The sequence below is a fragment of the Macrobrachium nipponense genome, chromosome 9 (genome assembly GCF_015104395.2).
Source record: "Macrobrachium nipponense isolate FS-2020 chromosome 9, ASM1510439v2, whole genome shotgun sequence".
Lineage (NCBI taxonomy): Eukaryota > Metazoa > Arthropoda > Malacostraca > Decapoda > Palaemonidae > Macrobrachium > Macrobrachium nipponense.
This window is the reverse complement of record NC_061110.1, coordinates 28,399,747-28,420,637: the sequence shown is the minus strand read 5'-3', so window position 1 is coordinate 28,420,637 and position 20,891 is coordinate 28,399,747. Positions and strand designations below refer to the sequence as shown.

General features: G+C 36.6%; 1 protein-coding gene across 1 annotated transcript in view; it reads right to left on the bottom strand.

Moving 5' to 3' along the window:
- LOC135218240 (unconventional myosin-XIX-like) overlaps positions 1-20,891 on the bottom strand; it is a 143,833-nt gene that overhangs the window by 100,029 nt on the left and 22,913 nt on the right. The window contains exons 4-9 of the mRNA XM_064254400.1: positions 18,034-18,207; positions 16,357-16,447; positions 15,591-15,697; positions 10,020-10,176; positions 8,972-9,096; positions 7,000-7,107 (exon numbers count right to left, since the gene is read on the bottom strand). Coding sequence (XP_064110470.1) covers positions 7,000-7,107; positions 8,972-9,096; positions 10,020-10,176; positions 15,591-15,697; positions 16,357-16,447; positions 18,034-18,207 — 762 coding nt within the window. The remainder of the gene's footprint in view (positions 1-6,999; positions 7,108-8,971; positions 9,097-10,019; positions 10,177-15,590; positions 15,698-16,356; positions 16,448-18,033; positions 18,208-20,891) is intronic.

Genomic DNA, 20,891 nt, shown 5'->3' with positions numbered 1-20,891 from the left:
CTTAGATGTCTGATGTGCCCCAGTCTCCTTGAGGACTTTGCCTCCTACACCCAAAGAAGATTGTATGGGAAATTCACTGACATCTACTCCAGGTGCATGGACTTGCAAATTGGCTGCACCATTAAAATAGTTATTGTAATTTCATAAAAGTTAGCTTAACCCCTAAACGCCTAAGGGGTATAATAAAAATCGTCTCCCGTATGCCGAGGGGGTCTCGGAGTGAGCGCCCAAGCGGAAAAAATATTTTTTTCAAAAAATCACAGCGCGCTTAGTTTTGAAGATTAAGAGTTCATTTTTGGCTCCTTTTTTGTCATTGCCTGAATTTTAGTATGCAACCATCAGAAATGAAAAAAAAAAAATCATTATCATATATAAATAATGCGATATATGATAGAGCAAAAACAAAATTTCATATATAATTGTATTCAAATCGCGCTTTGAGCAAAACGGTTAAAGCTAAGTTAATTTTTTTTCGTTGTATTTTACACTAAATTGTGATCATTTTGGTATATAACACCTTGTAAAATGATCAAAGCAACACAGAGAAAATATTATCACAAAATGATACATGAATTCGTAACGCGCGGACGTAAAAAAATTTTTTTTTCAAAAATTCACCATAAATCTAAATATTGTTCTAGACACTTCCAATTTGCTTCAAATTGAAGATAAAGGATTGAATATTACTATACTGTAAGAGTTTTAGCTTACAATTGCAGTTTTCGACCATTTCGGATGACTTAAAGTTGACCAAATGTCGAATTTTTTTATATTTTGTTTTATATGCAAATATTTTGGAAATTAGAAAAGCTACAACATTCAATTATTTTTTTTGTATTCTATATGAAATTCCACACATTTTCATATAAAAAACTCTATGAAACACCTAATATGAAATGAAGCAAATATTCCGAGAATGCGACGTACGCATTTCGGAGATTTGCGGCAGAGAATCCGCGCGGGGAAGGAAGGAAAGTTTATTTTAAAAAAAAAAAATTCACATAAATCTAAATATTGTGCTAGCGACTTCCAACTTGTTTCAAAATGAAGATAAATGACTGAATATTACTAGACTGTAGAGTTTTAGCTTACAATTGCGTTTTTTGACCATTTCGGTAGAGTCAAAGTTGACTGAATGTGGTTTTTTTCTATTTATTGTGATTTTTATAGCAAATTTTTCGAAAATGAGAAAAGCTACAAACCTTCAATTGATTTTGAGTTGTAATTGTCATGAAATTGCACACATTTTCATATATAAAACTTTATGTAACGGCTAATTTAAAATGGTGCAAACATTACGACAATTGCACGTATGATTTTTTTGGAAGAGTTACCGCGCGGGCGTAAGGAAAATTTTTTTTTTTCATAAATTCACCATAAATTGAAATATTGTGCTAGAGACTTCCAATTTGTTGAAAAATGAAGGTAAATGATTGAATATTACTAGAATATAAGAGTTTTAGCTTACAATTGCATTTTCAACCATTTCGGTTGAGTCAAAGTTGCCTTGATTAAGGTTGAAATTTTGGCACTATCATTATTTATATGAAATATTTCAAAATTGATAAAAGCTACAAACCACGGGTTGGTTGTTTTTAGTTTTTGTATTGTGCATAAAATTGCGCACATTTCCATATATAAAACTTTATGTAACGGCTAATTTAAAATGGTGCAAACATTACCACAATCGGAAGAGTTACCGCGCGAACGAAAGGAAAAAGTTTTTTTCATAAATTCACCATAAATCAAAATATTGTGCTAGAGACTTCCAATTTGTTGCAAAATGAAGGTAAATGATTGAATATTACTAAAATATAAGAGTTTTAGTTAACAATTGCGTTTTCGACCATTTCGGTAGAATCAAAGTTGACCGAAGGTTGAAATTTTGGCACTTATCGTTATTTATATGAAAATATTTCAAAAGTGATAAAAGCTACATTCATAAGTTGTTTTTAGTTGTATTCTACATGAAAATGCACACATTTTCATATATAATACTCCATGTAACGGCTAATTTAAAATGGTGCAAAAATTATGTCAAAGGGACAAAATAATTTCCGAGATGTGTCACTGATACTTTTTAGTGCGATAACAAAGAAATTCGCGCTTGCGCGCCTGCGTAACGATTGTAAACAAAGCAACACCTTGATCCGTGAACTCCCAGCATCCCCCAAGACGCGTGATTCAAAAGTTTTCAGCTGGTAGGCCTATAAGTATTTTTCCACGAATTTTTATAAAACTTTTCTATGTCGACGTAAATTACATCCAATCGGCACCCGACAGACAATTTCTCTCGACGTAAAGTACGTCCAATTGGCGTTTAAGGGTTAATACATTACCCTTAAAAAAAGAAATAAATGGTTGGTAAAAAGATACTATTGTGTGAAGATTACATACGTACAACAACGTAATTCTCTTCTTTCCCCCTTCCGACCAACTGATCTATTTTTAGAAGTCTTCTCAGCCACTTTTAAAAAAATTCTTTATTCTGTCTTTCTATTTGTTTTGAAATAGCTTTTTCATCAACAAAACTCTTTAGTTATGCGTCTGTGTCCTAGAATGGAGCATTTACGATTCATGATGGTGAGGGTAAAATTATCTCAATTTATTAAAATTATCTATGAGAGAAGAGCGAGCGAGAGAGAGAGAGAGAGAGAGAGAGAGAGAGATTATGTAAAAATCATCTACTACTAATCAGCAAAACTCCCCCTCCTGTCACATTACTTGACATATTTGACAGCTCTGGACTTCAAGCTTATTATTATTATTATATTTGAAAACATTAATAAACATACACATGTACCATAATTTAAATTCTCTTATCCCAGTGAGAGAGACATAGAGAAGAGTTGTTCTTACTTAATTGTAAAATGGAAAGGTTATTTCTTTAAAATACTATCACTTATGAATTTTGTAATTACAGTTATTATTATTATTTGAAAATATTAATAAACATAGTAGTACATACATATACCATACAACCACCCTATGGTACGGGTGTAAGAACACTACCACCGTAGGTCCTGCGTGTTGTAAAAGGCGACTAAAAGGACAGCTGCTACCTTGCAGTCTTACTTTTTTAGTAAAAGGCTAGGCCCACTGCCAATAACTGTGGAAACTGCTGCATTGCAGTCTTACTTTTTAGTCAAAGGTTAAGCCTACTGCCAACAACTGTGGAAACTGCTGCCTTGCAGGTGGACTTTTTAGTCAAAGGTGAGGCCCACTGCAATAACTGTGGTTGATGACAGCAAGGGCATGCAGTTGTAAAAACCCCTTTGCCAAATGATAAACCATGCCTGATGTTGTAAGGAAAGGCGTATCAGGCAACCGACCCCTTAGTGTAGGGATAACGGTAAGAAAGAAGAAGATACATATACCATACAAATTCTCTCGTCTCAGTAAAAGAGAGAGAGAGAGAGACGAAGGAGGAGAAAGAGAAGAAGAGAGAAGGAGAGAGACGAGAGTGAGAGCAGAGAGAGAGAGAGATAGAGAGAGAGAAGAGACGAGAGAGGCGAGAGAGAGGAGCAGAGAGAGACGAGAGAGAGAGAGATTTGAGAGAGTTAGCAGAGTTTTAATTACTTTAATACTTAATGTTATTTAATTTCACCTTAAGTGCTTGAAAACTTATAAATTACATAAAAAATTAACACTTTTGCAGGGTCTCTCCAGGATTCGAAAATGTTATGTCTGCATTCATGTGTCTGTGAAATACTCATGTATGGTAATTAGTTAGGTTCCCACACTATTGTGGATTCACACAACTCGAATCCCATAAGACTGAGGTATTACTGTTCTGGTAAAGGGTAGCTTCGGGTTTCTAAGAAACCATTCCACGAAGTGACTCGGGTCCTGCACGAGACTCACACACCTGAAGCTCCCGAATCACGAAAATAATGATCATCAGTTGCTTTTTCTACTCAAGTGACCAAAGAAACCAGAGTAGAATAAAGATTATACAAGCAGTACCCGGTTATCAGAGGTGGTTCTGTTCTCAATAGGGTGCCGATTATCGAAAACCACCATTAACCAAAACCCAGTGATTTCCAGTTAGTGGCACCTCTATTAGGTATCTTATGGCACCATAACTCTATTATCGGCACCTTATGGTGCTGATAACTAAAACTCTGCCTGTTATGGCACCATAAATTGCCAATTATATGGCACTAGACAAGTTCGATAAAACTGGATCACCATTAACCGAGTCTGCTGATAACCAGGGAACGCCTGTGCCAGTCTGTAGAGGTAACTCCACATTACTGTTAAGGGTAACACAGGGTTTTGAGAAAAACCCAAGTACGCTTGAGTCCCCCTCGAGGCTCGCTCACCTGGAGCTCCTGAGTCATGAGTGAATCGATCATCCGTTGCTCCATCTTTTCAAGTTTTTGAGGGAACTCGAGCAGCAGAAGAATATACCAGTCGGTGGAGGTACAATGATATACCTCAATCTTATGCGATTCGAGTTGTGCAAATTCACAATAGCACGAACTTTTCATTGGAATTAACTAATTATCATATGCTAGTTTTTCGCAGACATGTGAACAATTGAGAATCCTTGAGAAACCCTGCAAAACTGTTTGTTGAACGTTTTATATAATTTATAGGTTTTCAAGCTTTGATGTGTAAATTAAATAACATTAAATAATAAAAATAATAATTCTCTCTTGCTCTTTCACTGAGGTGAGAGAATTTTTATGGTACATGTAAATATTTATCAATATTTTCAAATACTAATATATTAATAATTATCATTGGCCTTGATATTCGGTTATCCGGTTTTAGCTTGTCTAGTGCCAAAATGTGGCAATTTCTGGTTATTGGCAGTGATAAGCCCTAAAAATCGTCAATTTCTGGTTATCATCAAGCTATTGGAACGGAACCCCTCAGGGACTGCCTGTATTATTATATTCAAATATTTATAAGATTAAATATAATAATAATAATAATATAACTGTAATCACAAAATTTGTATGAAAATATCTTTCCTTCATCGTTTGTTTACCTCACAGATTAGCTCAAAGCCAGAGCTGTCAAATATGTCAATATAATGTGACAGGTGAGTGAGTGTTGCGATTAGTAGGTCAGTGGCTTTCTCTCTCTCTCTCTCTCTCTCTTCTCTCTCCTCTCTCTCTATCTCTCTCTCTCTCTCTCTCTCTCTCTCTCTCTCTCTCTCTCCTTGTCTAAAGATAAACGGCTATACTGAAAGTAATTCCTATTGTAAAGGACTGACAGTTTGTATATTGTATATGGACAAGTAAAATTTTTCTTAATTTTGTTTCCGTGTATGAGCTCAAAATTCAATTTACGAACTGTTTGGTGAAAATGGCACACAGCTGGCCGGATTGGGGGAGAACAGAAAGGTTCCACTCGAAAAACTGAAATGGTCACAGTGGGCATAGGTTGATAAATCAATTTTTATTCACATTTTGCAAGGATAATCCAAGGAATTGATAGTGTGTCTGATTGTGTGTCTGTGTGCATGTATGTTAGAGAGAGAGAGAGAGAGAGAGAGAGAGAGAGAGAGAGAGAGAGAGAGAGAGAGAGAGAGAGAGAGAGAGAGAGAGAGAGCACCATCCAGCAGATGTGAAAACAATCTCTCACGCATGTACAAATGTCTACATTTTTTTACACTTGGATCTTGAGTGCATGGAGATTAATTATGCTACAACACATCAACTGACTGTTGGCAAACAGCAGAATCTAAAATTATAATCCAATAAACAAAAGGATTTTGCAAACAAATAAGTAAAGTAAAGAATGCAAGTAAGAAAAGGAAAGGAAGATCAAATAACTGTTCACAAGGAAGTCGTTTAAACAAACTGAACGCGGTGTCAGTGTGTTTCATGATGTGGGGATGAGTTACTTTTACAGTGCTAAAAAATCATAAAAAGCAAGTGTCACTCGATAGGTACTTTACTGCAACAAAAAGAAGTGATGTGGATGAATCAAGTTTAAGTGAAGGCAAATGGGTGAAACGTAACGAAGGTACAGCTGGGGAGTCCACCCACTCAGTGCAGTCTTGAACTCTTGCTCAAGCAAGATTCTCTTTCGATTTTTTTTATTGTTACTGTATTGCATCTGATTGCTTTGATATAATATGATTGTTAAATTTATTGAGAAATTCCCTTTTACTTTTTCATGTAAATTATCACTGCTTTTACATATATACAGTAATGTTTTTATTGTCTCTTCTCTCCTCAACAGTATAAACAATCCCTCCCTCTATCTCAAGTCAGCTGTGTATCACCACAGTGACATAAGATTTTGTTCATCTGTTATGTCAAATGTTATTGTGAAATGCTTTGTTCTTTTATTTATTTTGTTGAATATGTTTATCATTAAACTATATATTATGCTTGCATTTTATGTACACACCTGTAAAGAAAAAACATTGGGTTATTGTCTTTGTTTTTCTTGAGGACGTGGTAGGATGTCAAGTACAAGTATAAACAAGACAATTGGTCCAGTTGAAGTACGAGTACAATTACTATTTGTTTGACAAATGATAAAAATTTCTTCGAAAATTTAGGTAAAAAAACGAAATATTCAACAAATGAAATGTTCTACAAATGAGGTAGTACTAAACGTACAACATTTCAAGGAAACACCACCTCTGATCAACATTGTAAAAATGTCTATCATGAAACAATATACTACTTACATAACTGCAAACAGTGCAAACAATTGTTTTTGATTGACAGAACTATTTAACATTGCTTTCAGACAGGTTTTGCATAAGTGACAGTAATATTTGTGCTAATATGAAAAAGGGATAATCTCTTGGGCTCCATTTAGCTGTTGTTCTCAGTGGTGACGACTGGGCTTTATCTAAGTCTTCCATAGCTTTGACACTCACTTCTTTTGTTTGAAGGTTCACTCAAGCACAATTGTGTTTCCTTTTTTCTATGCAGTTCAACACTTTTGTCATGACCAAATAAAAAGTAACTTTTCACTATCTTCCTTAATTACTTGTCTTTTGAACATACAAAATAAACCACTAACCTCATTCAGGATAGCAAAAACTGATATTGGAGAATCCAAAGCCAAAACACATCTTGAGTTGTCAGTATAATTAATATCCACTCCCAAGAATCCTTCTTCTTTCAAGACCTGTTAAAAATAATGGATCTTTATTGTTTGAAATTCTGAAACTTGTAAATTGAAAAATTTACATATATCCTTTAATAACTATTTCCATAGCAGAATTTATTATAACAATTAACAAATAAAACATCTCTTGAGATGCATTTTGCAAGTGATAAAACTGACCATAAAAACCTTTTTTCCCTCTTCAACAGAGGAAAAAAGGCACTCACCCAGTCATTCATTGCATGCATGAACAGATACCAGAATCTAAGATAGCACTCATTATACCAGTTAGCTGACCTATAATCCATGAGAAATGTGGGGGGGGAGAGGGTTGGTACAGGAACTCCAATCTCAAGTAATGGGTCTTTTTTCTTCTAGATAAGTGCAGTGCAATACCATTTAACTAATACAGGCAGTCCTTGCTGACGAGCAGTGTTGGGTTAACAGTGCTCTGGTTTTACAATGCTTGGTTAATGAAGTTGTTAACCAGATTTTCAGCGACGGTAAGCAATTTTCAGTATCGGTAAGTGGTTTATCAGCGTCGATAATTATTAAGTAGTTTACCGGCACTGATAAGCAATTAACAGCACCAATAAGCAGTTTATCGGTAGTGATGACATTGTAAACGCCATTTATTACCATATAATTATCAGTGATTTTCAGTTGTCAGCGCTCGGCCAGAAATGGAACCACCACCATTAACCGGGGACTGCCTTCCTGAAACTATGGCACCTTTCAGCTGTGCTTTACACAAATAATAAATACTATGTATGCGGAGTGTGTGTATGAAAATTTGGGTGGTGACGGAAATATTGATAGAGGAACAACTGTGGGGGTTTAGATAAAATGAGAAATAGGATTATAGGGAGGGTTTGCTGGTTATGGGCGGCCAAAGGTCTAAGATTTGTGGCCCAAAGAAATGAAGTATTTGCATGTAATAAGTGTGTGTATCATTTCCTTCCTTGCCTCCCTTAAGGAGGCATACCTAACTTGCACCAAATGAAAAGCATGTCAAGCAGAGCAAGTCTCTGCTAACATTAACCAGTCATAAATCTTATGGTGTACAAAGTACGCTAATCTCACCCATGTGAATGATTGTAAGCAGTTTTGAATTTGACTTTACAATTTAGCAATTAAGCATTTCTGGAACTAAAAGCCATGTTTATAAAGGACAATGACAATAATAAAAATAACAATACTTTACACTTCTTAGAAAATTAATCAAGCATCAGGAAATTACTTGAGATGGCCATATGACCAACTGGATCCTTCTAGCATTCCTGCTGTAACACTCAGGCCAAAATTCCATACAGCATGTAGTGTGCATAATTAGATTAAGTTAGGTTTTTTAGTTTACAAAAGTTTGCACCAATTTTCTGGAGGGGGGGGGGGGGAGAAGGAAGGGGAGCTAATACTTACTGACACCAGAATTATCAAAACCTATCAAATGTATACAATGCAATATATGTAAATCTGACAGAAACCCAGTAATTTAATAATTTCTTCACAAACTACGGCACATTGAGGGACAAATAGCCAATCATTCACAACAGGAAACTGTGGAAAGATATCAATAATAAAGACACAAATTGAAAGGAAAAGTAAAATGAATATGGAATATGAAAACAATAACAACTAACAAAAACATCTAGGGACCTAATGAAAGAAACTAACACTTATAAATGCACAAGTAATGAGATTTACAGTAGCCTTAGACTTGGCACAAGCCCAAGCAAGCCAGCACTATTGACTTAAAACCATTTATTTACTAATGAAAATGGGATGCAGCATATAGGATGATTTTCTGGAAAGAAAAGGGCTAGTTATAACTACCGGGCTTGTGGTGAAACAAATATTCTTCAAAATAAATATCTCTTACACTTACTTGGTGTTCAGTTGCCAGATACCTTCGGATAAATTCTTGTTGTAACCTCTCATTTGTATAATTAATACAAAGCTGCTCAAGACTATTTTGTTCAAAGGTTTCAAAGCCATAAACATCTAATATACCTGAAAAGAAATATTCAAATAAATAACTGTCACTACAATTCTAAAGTTATTAAAGAGACTAACATAACTTTATGAGCACAAAATTGGAGAGACTAGTTAAGTAGAAGAAAAATTTTCCAAACACTACAGATCACCATGGCTGGTGTAATATTTTGGTAGTCACCTAACGCAGTACCAAATTTCACTGTGGATTAATAAAGAAGCATATAAAGACTAAAAAAAAAAAAACTTTTGAATAACAAATGTGGTCTCGAGCCTTCTGAGGATACTTACCAAAAAGCATTAGAATATGCAATGACTATATTAGTACTTTTTATGAATAAAGTGACATTGTCATGGCTTCAAAAGCTAAAAGGTAATCAACTGGTAAAAACTGGAATAGATATGAAAGGACAGTATGATGGAGAAAGCCTTTGCTAATCCTTACTCCAACCATAGTACAACCACATATGGAATAGTGACAACTATGCCATAAGTCATGGCAGTAGGCAAAATTGTAAAGATAAAAGATTCTTTGACTAGCATAATACCATAACTCACTCACTCTCTCTTTAAATTCTAAAACAACAAAGTGCACTTAAAGTCTGCCAGCATGCACATCTTGACACTAAATACACAATGCCTAGTGCTGCCTCTATCCAGAAATGACCAACCCTATTACTAAGAAGCTGGATGATATAAGACAAGAGGGTAGTGAATATTAGTACACTACCTGCAAACAAATAAACGTGTGCATCATCCAAGGCCAAGGCTATGACAATATGATGGATATGACACATAATAAGGTTTTTCACAATAAGCAATTACTTGAGAGGGAAATATAAATTTATTTTTCCTACTGAGGACCTATACCATACTAAGCAGAGGATTGCACTACTTATGGACACAACTATCACATCAAACACTGAATGAATATGACTTACCCAAAAAGTTGGACCATAGATTTCTTTCTGCACTGATTTGCTTATTTATATACGATACAATGTGAAGAAAGAGAGAATAGTATATAAGCTGCATAAGAGCATCACGACGTTCAGTACACTGGGCCTCACGCTCACATGGTTTGTGGAACACACTAACCTGGAGATTATAAAGTAACTATAGTCTACAGTAATGTGAATAATTATCTATACTTTAAGGTTAGTAAATACTCCATTAATCACAACATATGTCAGTACTACAAACATATAGTAATTACGAGCTATTCCAATAAATTTTAACAACAAAAACTTCATTTATAGTGACAGAAACTATTTGCATAAATATGGGCACTAAAAGCAACCTCCAAATTCTTTATATATGTGAAATTTTATTATTTTTTCATACAAACTCAAAATCTGAATATAACCCAAATTTCAATATTGATGTCCCTGAACACACTAGATCTTAAATCAACTACTGAAGTGGTAGCAGAATGATTGGTGACAGCATGTGCAAGTGGGCCATGTAGACCATACCCTTGTAGACAATACATTGGAGGTACGAACCGAGCTTATTTTAACAAGTGCAGAGTATCAGGAGTGTGAGACTAAGAAGGTGGAAGAAGGGCCATAAAACATATGACTAATGGTCTACATGGTTTTATAACAGAACATGAAAAATGTTCTGTTATAAAACCTCAATTTGTTCATAGCAAGTCCATTTATCCATCGCCTTGAATCATTATTAAGGCTTTGGGATCAACATAGGAGTAGCCCATACAGAAGATGACCAATGGTTACAGACGATTTTTCGGGGAGAAAGGTCAGGAACTAAGTGCCCAATTAACAGTGTACGTATCCCCACAATTGTTGTTGAAAATGAATATACATAATGGGATGATTAGAAGGAAGAAGAGGAAGAAAGGCATAGAAGCTTGACCTGCCACAACCAGTATGTATTACCTCAATTACCTGCATGTGTACTATCTAGAAATCAACAGCATCTGCAAGCAACCACAAGCCACCGCACTATATACATACATATAAACAATGAATAAAAAGCCTTCTGTTTAGTTTGCACTGCTGCTTGAGCAGAACATTATGGTAATAAGTTGACAGTTTATGGAGAACACTGATATAGGAGTATTGTGGGAAGACAGACAGGTAATTACAATCACAATGAAGGGGAGGGGAAGGAAGAATAGGGAGAGCTGGAAGAGCATTCCTCTGCTTGGGAGCTTTCATGACTATCACTGGCTCAAAAGCAACATTTTCATAACAATGTCATTATCACCTGTGAGTGGTTGACAGATAAGTGTCATATGTCAGAGCAGCTTTGTTCTTTCCTTAGCTTTTTGTGAAGAAATCAATGCACCAGCTTCAAGGTGCACTTTGCAGCTATGCCCTGTTGGGCATTATTTCTTATTAACTGCATATTAAACTGTTACAGTTTGGTCATGATGCATTCTGCAGATTTTGTGGTTTTGTAGGTGTCCCTGCAGCATGGCAGGTGCTGTTTTTGCTATGTATTTTATGTATGGCCCCACCACCACCTAAGAAGCTCAGAAAGGTGATGGCCCCTCAGAAGAAGCTGGAAATCATTGAGAGCATTAAGGGTTGTGGTTCATGACCCACATCATGGGTGAGTATGGAGAGTAGAAACTATTTTTTTTTATATAATTTTATACAGTAAACTGCACAATTTGCTTTCTATTGTTGTTGAGAATCTTACCTGATATGTACAGTAATGTCTTGTAATGTATACTGAACCATACTGTATCTTTTTCTTTTCCATACATTTTGATATCCATACAGAGGACTTTAGCGTCTGTGTACAGTACTTACAAATGCAGTTTTTTTTTTTACAGTCAGCAAACTTCCAATATCCACAAGAGCCATGTTTAATGCAGATAACTGAGGTAGTACTGTACAACAAGAATGCTTTAGATATATCTAATTTCATTTCCGTTGAGAGTTCCATGTGGCACCTTTATGTTCCTACCATCATTTCAATTATTTACATTTCCATGCATAAAAGCCCAAAGGATTTGTTCATAAATGAAAAGTGAAAATTGGAGTATGATAAAGAAATTGGACAATAAATTTTATTCTAAAAATTGTATTTTTAGAATAAAATTAGGTTTAATTATATACTTCCCAAATAATTACATAGCTACAAGTTTCACTTGTTGGGAGCTAGAATTTTGGAAATTTGCAGTAGCGCTAGTTTGTGTGGCTAGGCGACTGACACCACCCACTTTTGGGGTAAGAGAGAAACCAGCTCAGGGAAGGAGGCTAGCTAAATGAAGCTTTACCTTGTTCTCTCTTACTTGAAAAAGCCAACTGTCAACTTCACGTAAAGCCTTCTTAGCTGATGAGGAGAGCACCATTTTAGATAGTCACTCATCTGATGTCTTGTTATCCATAAGATACGTTGACAGTGGGGAAGCCAGAGTTGCAGGAGGGAAGAAGTTGGGACACGCTCCCAATAAATAAGTCAGAGGAGAAGTGTAAGCAGTAGGAGGCTTGACTGGGTCAGCTTCCTCTTTCACATCTAAAGACATAAGAGAAGTCCGGGTGCAGATTAGACACAGGAGTTTTCTTAACAATCCTAAAATATCATCCAACTTTTGTTGAATGGACAAGAAAGACTGGTTCTCAACCACAAGAGTCTGATGAACAGGAGCAGTGACTGGAATCTGAATTCCGGCTGCGGGAGTATGAGGAGCAAGTAACAAAAAAGCACCAGTGGGTGCTGTTGATAAACCAAGATTGACAGTTTATGGCCTTTAGGGAAATAATCCGATCTGAGGGGCACTCTGACTTCTGCGAGCAGTCAGGATATAAAACCAGCAGAGTGCTCGTTATTTTAAAAGATACGAGCGCTTGGCAAGCTCTTGAAGTCCCAAGGAACTTCAGTGCTTGGCAAGACTCCCGAATCTCGTAAAAATGATCATCGAGAGTGGTCTATATCGACTTCCCAGCGCTCGTGATTCAAAGGAATCCGAGCGCTCAGAATACACCAAAAATGCCAAGGAATTCAAGTGCTCAGCAAGACTCCTGAATGTCTAAGAACAAATTTCAGGAGTATGTTTTCCCATCTGATACTCGCAATCCCAAGAATCTGAGCACTTGGTGAGTACCAGAAATTCTAAGGAATACAAGAACTCAGTGAGACTCCTGAATCTCGTAAGAACAATCACGGGGATCAGTATCCTCTTGGCTTCTGAAGAGACCAAGAAAGGAAGGCACAGCACCAGTCTCGGCCGCAAACTCCTAAAACTGGGACAGTGAGCATGGCCTGAAGGGTTCACACCCTTGAGACTCCCGAAATGCGACTCAGTGGAAAGAGCCAATGAGAGAATCCTGCCTCCCTGATAAGAATAAAAATAAAAAAATAAAAATAAAAAATAAAAAGAGGGGCAGTCTGTAACGGTAATTGCTTTATAGCAAAGAAAGATAAAGGAAAGGAAAACGCATTTTCGAGAAGTTCGGCAGCAAGGAGGCATTCACGCCCGTGTTGGAAGCGCCTGTTCTTGTGGCTGTTCTAGAATCGTCGGGCGTGTTGTGGAGCGCAACACGCACCTAAGTGTTGTGAGAAACGCTGCGACTTCTGATGCAATACTTCGTCGAGAAACTTCTAAATCGTTCTGGTAATCTCTGGAGTCTGTGACGTTCGCCGCAGATCCCGCACCCAGGATGTCGTATAAATATGACGGACGAAGTAGGAGAAGAGATCATCAGTTAGTCACAGAGTAATAGATCATCAGTAAGAGCCACAGATCAGATTATCAGTGACAGATCAGCAGCAGAGATCATCAGAGTGAGATAAGAGAAGAAGAGCGAAGGATCAGAGAGAAAAAGGCGCTCGAGAATTGGTCGAATTCTGGTCAAGTCGTCTTCAGGAGTGGACGACCGAGTTATTTCGACGTTGAGCAAGACTTCAGAGAAGAAATGTTCTGCAATAGGTTTAGAATAGTTCCTGCCCTTCGAGTATCAAGAATAGACATTATTTTCTGCAATACGCAGTCAAGAGGACATCTGCAAACGCAGTTCTCCTTTTGTGAAGCCATTGCTTCGAGTCGCAAAACTGGCCAGCAAGTATTTCTCTTGCCCAGTGCCTAAACCGGGACAGTGAGAGGTCTCTCCAACACTAGTTCAGGATGTTCGAGATTCCATTGAAAATTGAGCACTTGGAGACCTCAGCTAAGCCAAGACCCCAACACAGTACCAGTCTTAGAAGCGGACTTCAAAGAACTGGTCGCAGGTGTGTGAACTGAAGTCTGCGTGATCAATGACCCCCAAAAACGCAAGACCCTGCGAGGTATGCGATTCAGTTCCCAAGTCCAAAGGCCAGGAAAAGCCTATTTTTCCTAGACCAATGAGCCTTGGAAGAAAAAAGGGAGAAAGCAGCAGAAGACACAGGCAAGAATAAGTTTGAAGAAGGTCTTAATTTTACAAGACTTCCCCCTCGAACTCCTCTCCAACATCTACTACAGGAGTCACAACATGAGAGACAAGGGCAGCTACAGCAGAACATTCAGAAGCAGCCTGGCCAACTACAAATACAGAAACATCAGTAACAGCAACAGGAGCGAACACTAAAGAAAGATTACTGGGTGAGAGAAACAAGAATGAATGGGCACCTTCGAAAGCGAAATACCTCCGATGACGTTCAGCAACCCGCTTCCAAAACCTTGAGCACAGAAATCCAAATGCCCGGGCACATGCGTTGACGAGGCTGCGAAGACTTGGAGGAATCCATTATCAAACAGAAACACTCGCACAACAAACACACTGAAAAGAAAGGAAACACAGGTACAAAACAACCGGCTTGGAAGGAGAGCAAAAGCGATAGCGTCTACTCTCCAAGGTGGTTAAATAAAAGACTAAATGTGTCACGGAGTGTGATGCGCGGTCTCTGACCAGCTCTCACCTTGTACGTGCAGGAGTTGGCAGATATCACAGATTTCTTGCTATACATCTTTGATTGTTTTAACCAGTTACCAGCTGGCGCTTGGAGATCATCCTATTGTTAAGACTGGAGGTTTGTTCCGCATATGAATAGACATAGTACTGTTGTGCTCTTACAAGCAGAGGACATGAGGAAGTGATGGGGGCGAATATTACGACCTTGGCCACCGGCCCTGAGACAAACGCACTGGGGGAAGGTGGCCTGCAAGGCTATCACAAATTGTGGGTTTGTACATTAATAAATAACAAACACCGTATATTCAACACCTAAAATAAGTGATAAAAGAAAAGATCCCACTAGGAAAATTGAGTTTAATGACAGTCAGACTAGAGCTCACGAAAATATATCTGTATCACATGATGGCTGGAAGCAAAGAAGAATGTTTACATCCGAGCAGGCAGGTCTCCCCACCTACGGATGGTATTTACTGCCCAACCACCTTGTTCGAGAGTTTTAATGGTCGTATTGCAGCTTTGCCATAAGCAATCCTTAATGTAAAGGACCGAGGGTTTCTATATTGTGTAGAAACAAACAATGTTTGGTAGTCTGAATAAAAAAACTGCAACATTGTCTACATGTTATATGCTTTAACATCTTACCTTTCTTGCTGTTCCAACGCTTATGGTATGAATGGTTAGTGTGTTAATTAAATTTTCTCTTTCTAGGCCTAGCAATTCACACGCTGCCTCCAAACTCCTTGTACAATCTGTAAGTAAAATTATGCCTATTAAACAGCACTATAATTTGCAATTGCCATTCATGGGGAAAATGTACTTATCATGACATAAAGTAACCATGATCCCTTTAAATATTTCCTAATGGAAGAAAGCAGCAAATGAATTTATGGATATTGAAGCACAAGCATTCAACAGCTTTCTTTAAAGGACACACTACAATTACCTTAAAAAAGATTGGTGACAATGAGTATTGAGTGAATTAGACAATGTAGCCAAGAATATATCATTAAAGTAAATAACAAACAAAGTATGAGGCATAAGGACCACAGAACAATAACAACATATAAGGACAGATGAAGAATAAGAATAGAAGATTAAAAGGAAAGTATAAGAAAGACAGAAATGTAGAAGTATAAACTGTATTGATACTGATATGTGGACTATAATTTGATGTGTACCAGAAGCTTAAGGCCTTTGAATAGCTCACCTTCACCTGTTCAGGTTGTCTTTTCACAATCAGCAGGGATGTGAGGGTAAAAAGTAAAATCAGGAGGAATGATGGACAATTTTGTTGGAATAAAGGTACACTGATTCACTTGCTCTTCCTTCATGGCAACTGATTTTATAATCATAGACCATAATGCTACATCACATGGAGACAATAATTTAGTACAGGAATGTACTCTACCTTCACTTTTTGTGTTAACTGTCCAAACACTATGAGTAGCTTCATCTTCAACAAACGTAATGTTTCCCAAATGCAGCAAAGCTGCTACAACCTGGAAAAAAAATTAAAAAATCAAGTCTTAAGCAGCATTACCCATCCAAAGTCAAAAGACTTGTTATCTTTAACTTACAGCAACAAGTGAACTAGCTTTTGGTTTGTTGATTGTTTTCAGCATTCATCATTACAAAGGGCAGATCTGCTACCAACTAAAACCATCTTTTGGAAGATCAATTTACTGGCAAGGACTAATTGTGATGAAATTGGTTTAAGTGATCTTTATTTCCTCTATGTACAAAGAAGAATAAAGTCGGAAAATGGATTCCATAAAATTAACACATTACTACTGTTTAATAAGACCACCGAGTTACATTTCTACTCGCACTGGGCAAGTAGCAGGATTTATTCTTTGTGTAGCAATATTTTTAATTACTTCCCGCTGTAAATTTTATTTCCATGGTATTTGTCTGAAGCTGAATGTGTAATTTATAGTACATAGTATGTTCAAAACTAGTGAACACCAAATATTAAAATTCAAAATAAAATTTAAATTATCTATAAATTTTCATCAATTGCAATCATCAGACATCCAATACGTACTTAATATGCACATCTCTGCAAATTAAGTCTTCAGATTCTAATGAATTAAATGAGAGGCTGAGAGGTGAAAAGTTGAACAACAAATATAAGGAAATTCAAGGGGACAGATAAATACTGATAAGAGAACAAAAGTGCTTGCACTGACCCACTATTGCTGCCTATAGCTTTAGCTACCTATTAGACAATCATCTGCCATTTAAAACCATGTGATGAATAGCATCTACTTGTCAAGAAATAATTTACAGATGTAGACATGTCAACAGGGGTCACATACTGAGCTGCTGCTCATTAGCTGACCTCAATTCAGCTTCTTACTTAATATTGTATTGGTTTTATATATAACACACTGGCATCACAACTTAACAGACCTAACTTATCAGATTTCTTTGTTTACCAGATACATCAAGTGCAACATAAGGAAAGTATATTTTGTATTACTGCTTTTGCTTCTGTAAGTAGGGTTTGTGATTATTTTTTCTTACGTTTTAAATATTCTAACTAAGTGCACAACATATGATAATTACATAATGTAATGTACCATCTGTATTGTTTAAATTTACTCTTAAAAAGTAATTTTTGAAAGTATGTCTGGTTAAATACAGTGTAATCGCATGCATTATGTACTGCATATGTATTTCTGAATAGGTAAGCACTACTGTAAATCATTGTTACTCAAATGTATAAAAACATTTCCTTACATGAATTTTTATAAAAAGTTTTCTTCCATTGTATTAGAATGTGTTCTGAAGTGTAAGAATTGTGACTGCATTAATAATCAAATTTATTATTTGGATACTTACCTACTGTTAGATGGCGTATATCTCCTTGTCTATTGGTGCAGATATGTTATCTTTAACAGTAGGTTAGATTTATCCCAAATAATGATTAGTATTACTTGAACTCATGTTTTTGCCCAAATTCCAACTTACTCTGAAAAGCCATATTACCTTAATCCCATTCATGTTCAGTATATCTTTAAGAAAAAATCAGCTAAACAATTCACTATCATAAGCAACACAGCAATGAGAAAGAAAAACTAACCTTAAATATTTGCATCTGATGATCAATCGAAAACTTCAGGTGTTGAAATGCCAATAAGGTATTTTCAAAATTGGACAGGTCATTTTTTGTTATGTCACCTGGTGCAATAACAAAGGTATCACCCTCTCTTATCAGCAGACCTTCGACCTTCTTGGTTTTCATAACAGCTAACAACTGTAAATAACAAAAATTGAGTTAAAAGATTTAGCCATTTCAGTGTACTACTGGTAAGACACATATTTCAGGACTTCACATCCAAAATGATAAACTCTCTCTCTGCCTCTTTCTCCCAACAACCCTTCTACTCTCTCTCTCTCTCTCTCTCTCTCTCTCTCTCTCTCTCTCTCTCTCTCTCTCTCTCTCTCCTCTCTCTCTCTCTCTCTCTCTCACTAAGATTTGTCATTTTGGGCTATACAGGCGTCCCGGGTTACGACGGGGGTTCCGTTCTTAAGACGCGTCGTAACCCGAAAATCGTCGTAAGCCGGAACAACGTTCTTGAAAACATGTCCACAGGGAAAATTTCACTACTAATTTGCAATTTTTCTTAGGGGACGTATCTCTAAAATTATCACTAATTTACTTTTTTCATGTGCAACACAAAATGTACTGTATATTTTCATTAAAAATACAAGAGAGAGAGAGAGAGAGAGAGATGAGAGAGAGAGAGATAGAGAGAGAGAGAGAGAGAGACGAGAGAGGAGAGAGAGAGAGAGAGAGAGAGAGAAGGTTTCAATAGATTGAAATGAACGTCTGTAGGCAACTTTTTCTCCCTCCCATAAATACATATATTTCTCCAGAGAAGAGAGAAAGAGAGGACTGTGCAATTATGTTTGTCTGTCTATCAATTCTTTTGCTGAGAGCGAGAGAGATAAAAGGAAGAAATAGAAACACCAAATGTATGACAAGTATCTTGTGGGGAGAGAGAGAGAGAGAGAGAGAGGAGAGCGAGAGAGAGAGAGAGAGAGAGAGAGAGAGAGAGAGAGAGAGAGAGAGAGTTGTTTAAAAGAGAGAAATTGAATGATTATTGTATTTTAAAATATTCAGATATGAATTTGTACTTATAGTATTATTATTGGAAAATATTAATGATAAAACTTATTACATACACGTCCATGAAAATGATCTCATCTCAGTAAGAGAGAGAGAGAGAGAGAGAGAGAGAGAGAGAGAGAGAGACGAGAGAGAGAGAGAGAGAGAGAGAGAGAGAGATACATAAAACCATTAAATTCGTTGACCATTGTATGGCATTGTTAAGCTCGAGTGTCACTCGAGTTGAGGTGGGGAAATTGATACAGAAAAAGACAAAGGGAAGAATTTTCTTTTGAAATTATTCATCGTATTATTACTACTTCTATTATTATTATTATTATTTGAAAATATAATAAACACGTGCATCTACCATAAAAAATTCTCTCATCTCAGTAAGAAAGAGGAATTATCCTTACAAGTGAAATGGAAAGGTCATTTTCATCTCTTTAAAATACGACCATTATGAATTTTGTAATTAAAGTTTTATTATTATTATTATTATTATAATCTGAAATTATCAATAAACATTTTACATACTAGTACCATAAAAATTCTTTCCATTCTAGGTAAAATAAAAGAGAGAGAGAGAGAGAGAGACGTAGGATGGTGAGAAGAGGCGAGAGAGAGAGGTAGAGACGACGAGAGAGAGAGAGAGAGAAGAGAGAATTTATCTCTCTTTGTTTATAACGCTTCCAGCGAAAAAAAGAGAGGGAGGGCGTTACCACTATGACTCATTATTATCTTGTGTGGCAAAAGAGAGAGAGAGAGAGAGAGAGAGAGAGAGAGAGGAGAGAGAGAGACGAGAGAGAGAGAGAGAGAGACGAGAGAGAGTTTTGAGCGAGAGTTAACCTTAATTAAAAGTGACATGGATAGATTAGTACGTATTGTATTTCTTTAAAATACTATCACATATGAATTTTGTAATTACAGTTATTATTATTATTATTATTATTTGAAAGTATTAAAAACAAATAGTACAAGTACATAAAAAATCTCGAGTCTCAGTAAATGAGAGAGAGAGAGAGAGAGAGAGAGAGGGGGGGGGAAAATGTCAGGACCACTGATTGCAACACTGCAGCTCTCCCCCAGCTCTTCCCCCTTTTGGCTGTCACAGAACATGATATATATCTGACAGTTTTAGTACCTGGAAAGGTTACAGAGAAGACTGGGATTTCCTTCAACAGAGAAGACTGGGATTTCCTTCATTCTTCGATAATTTTTTAAATATAAGCTAAAATCTTACTAATTCACTATGGTATTTTCTTTAATGAATTGATATTATTGCTGTATAAATTAATATTAATATTTGAAAATAGTAAATAATTTATTTATCATACTAAAAAACATACATCTTTGTAGTATAGAGAGAGAGAGAGAGAGAGAGAGAGAGAGAGAGAGAGAGAGAGAGAGAGAGAAAATTATAGTGATTATTTTCTTGGAAAATACAAGAGAGAGAGAGAGAGAGAGAGAGAGAGAGAGAGAGAGAGAGAGAGAGAGAGAGAGAGAGAGAGAGAGAGAGAGAGAGAGAGAGAGAAACTGTGCTAAACTATAAAGGATTCTTATCTTATCATAATATGTGTTTTTTAAAAGCGTCGTAAACTCGGAGCGTCGGAAGCGTCAGCGTCGTAACCTCGGAACAAGCGTCGTAACCCAGGGCGGATTTTTCAATGAATATTTAAGAAAAAGCGTCATAACCTCGGAACGTCGTAAGCCGGACCCGTCGTAACCCGGGGACCGCCTGTATTAACATGTCAAACCCTTTCCACCCACCCTTTCCTATTGGGACTGAACTTGGACATAAAGGGCATTAGGAGTGTGTATTCATCCAA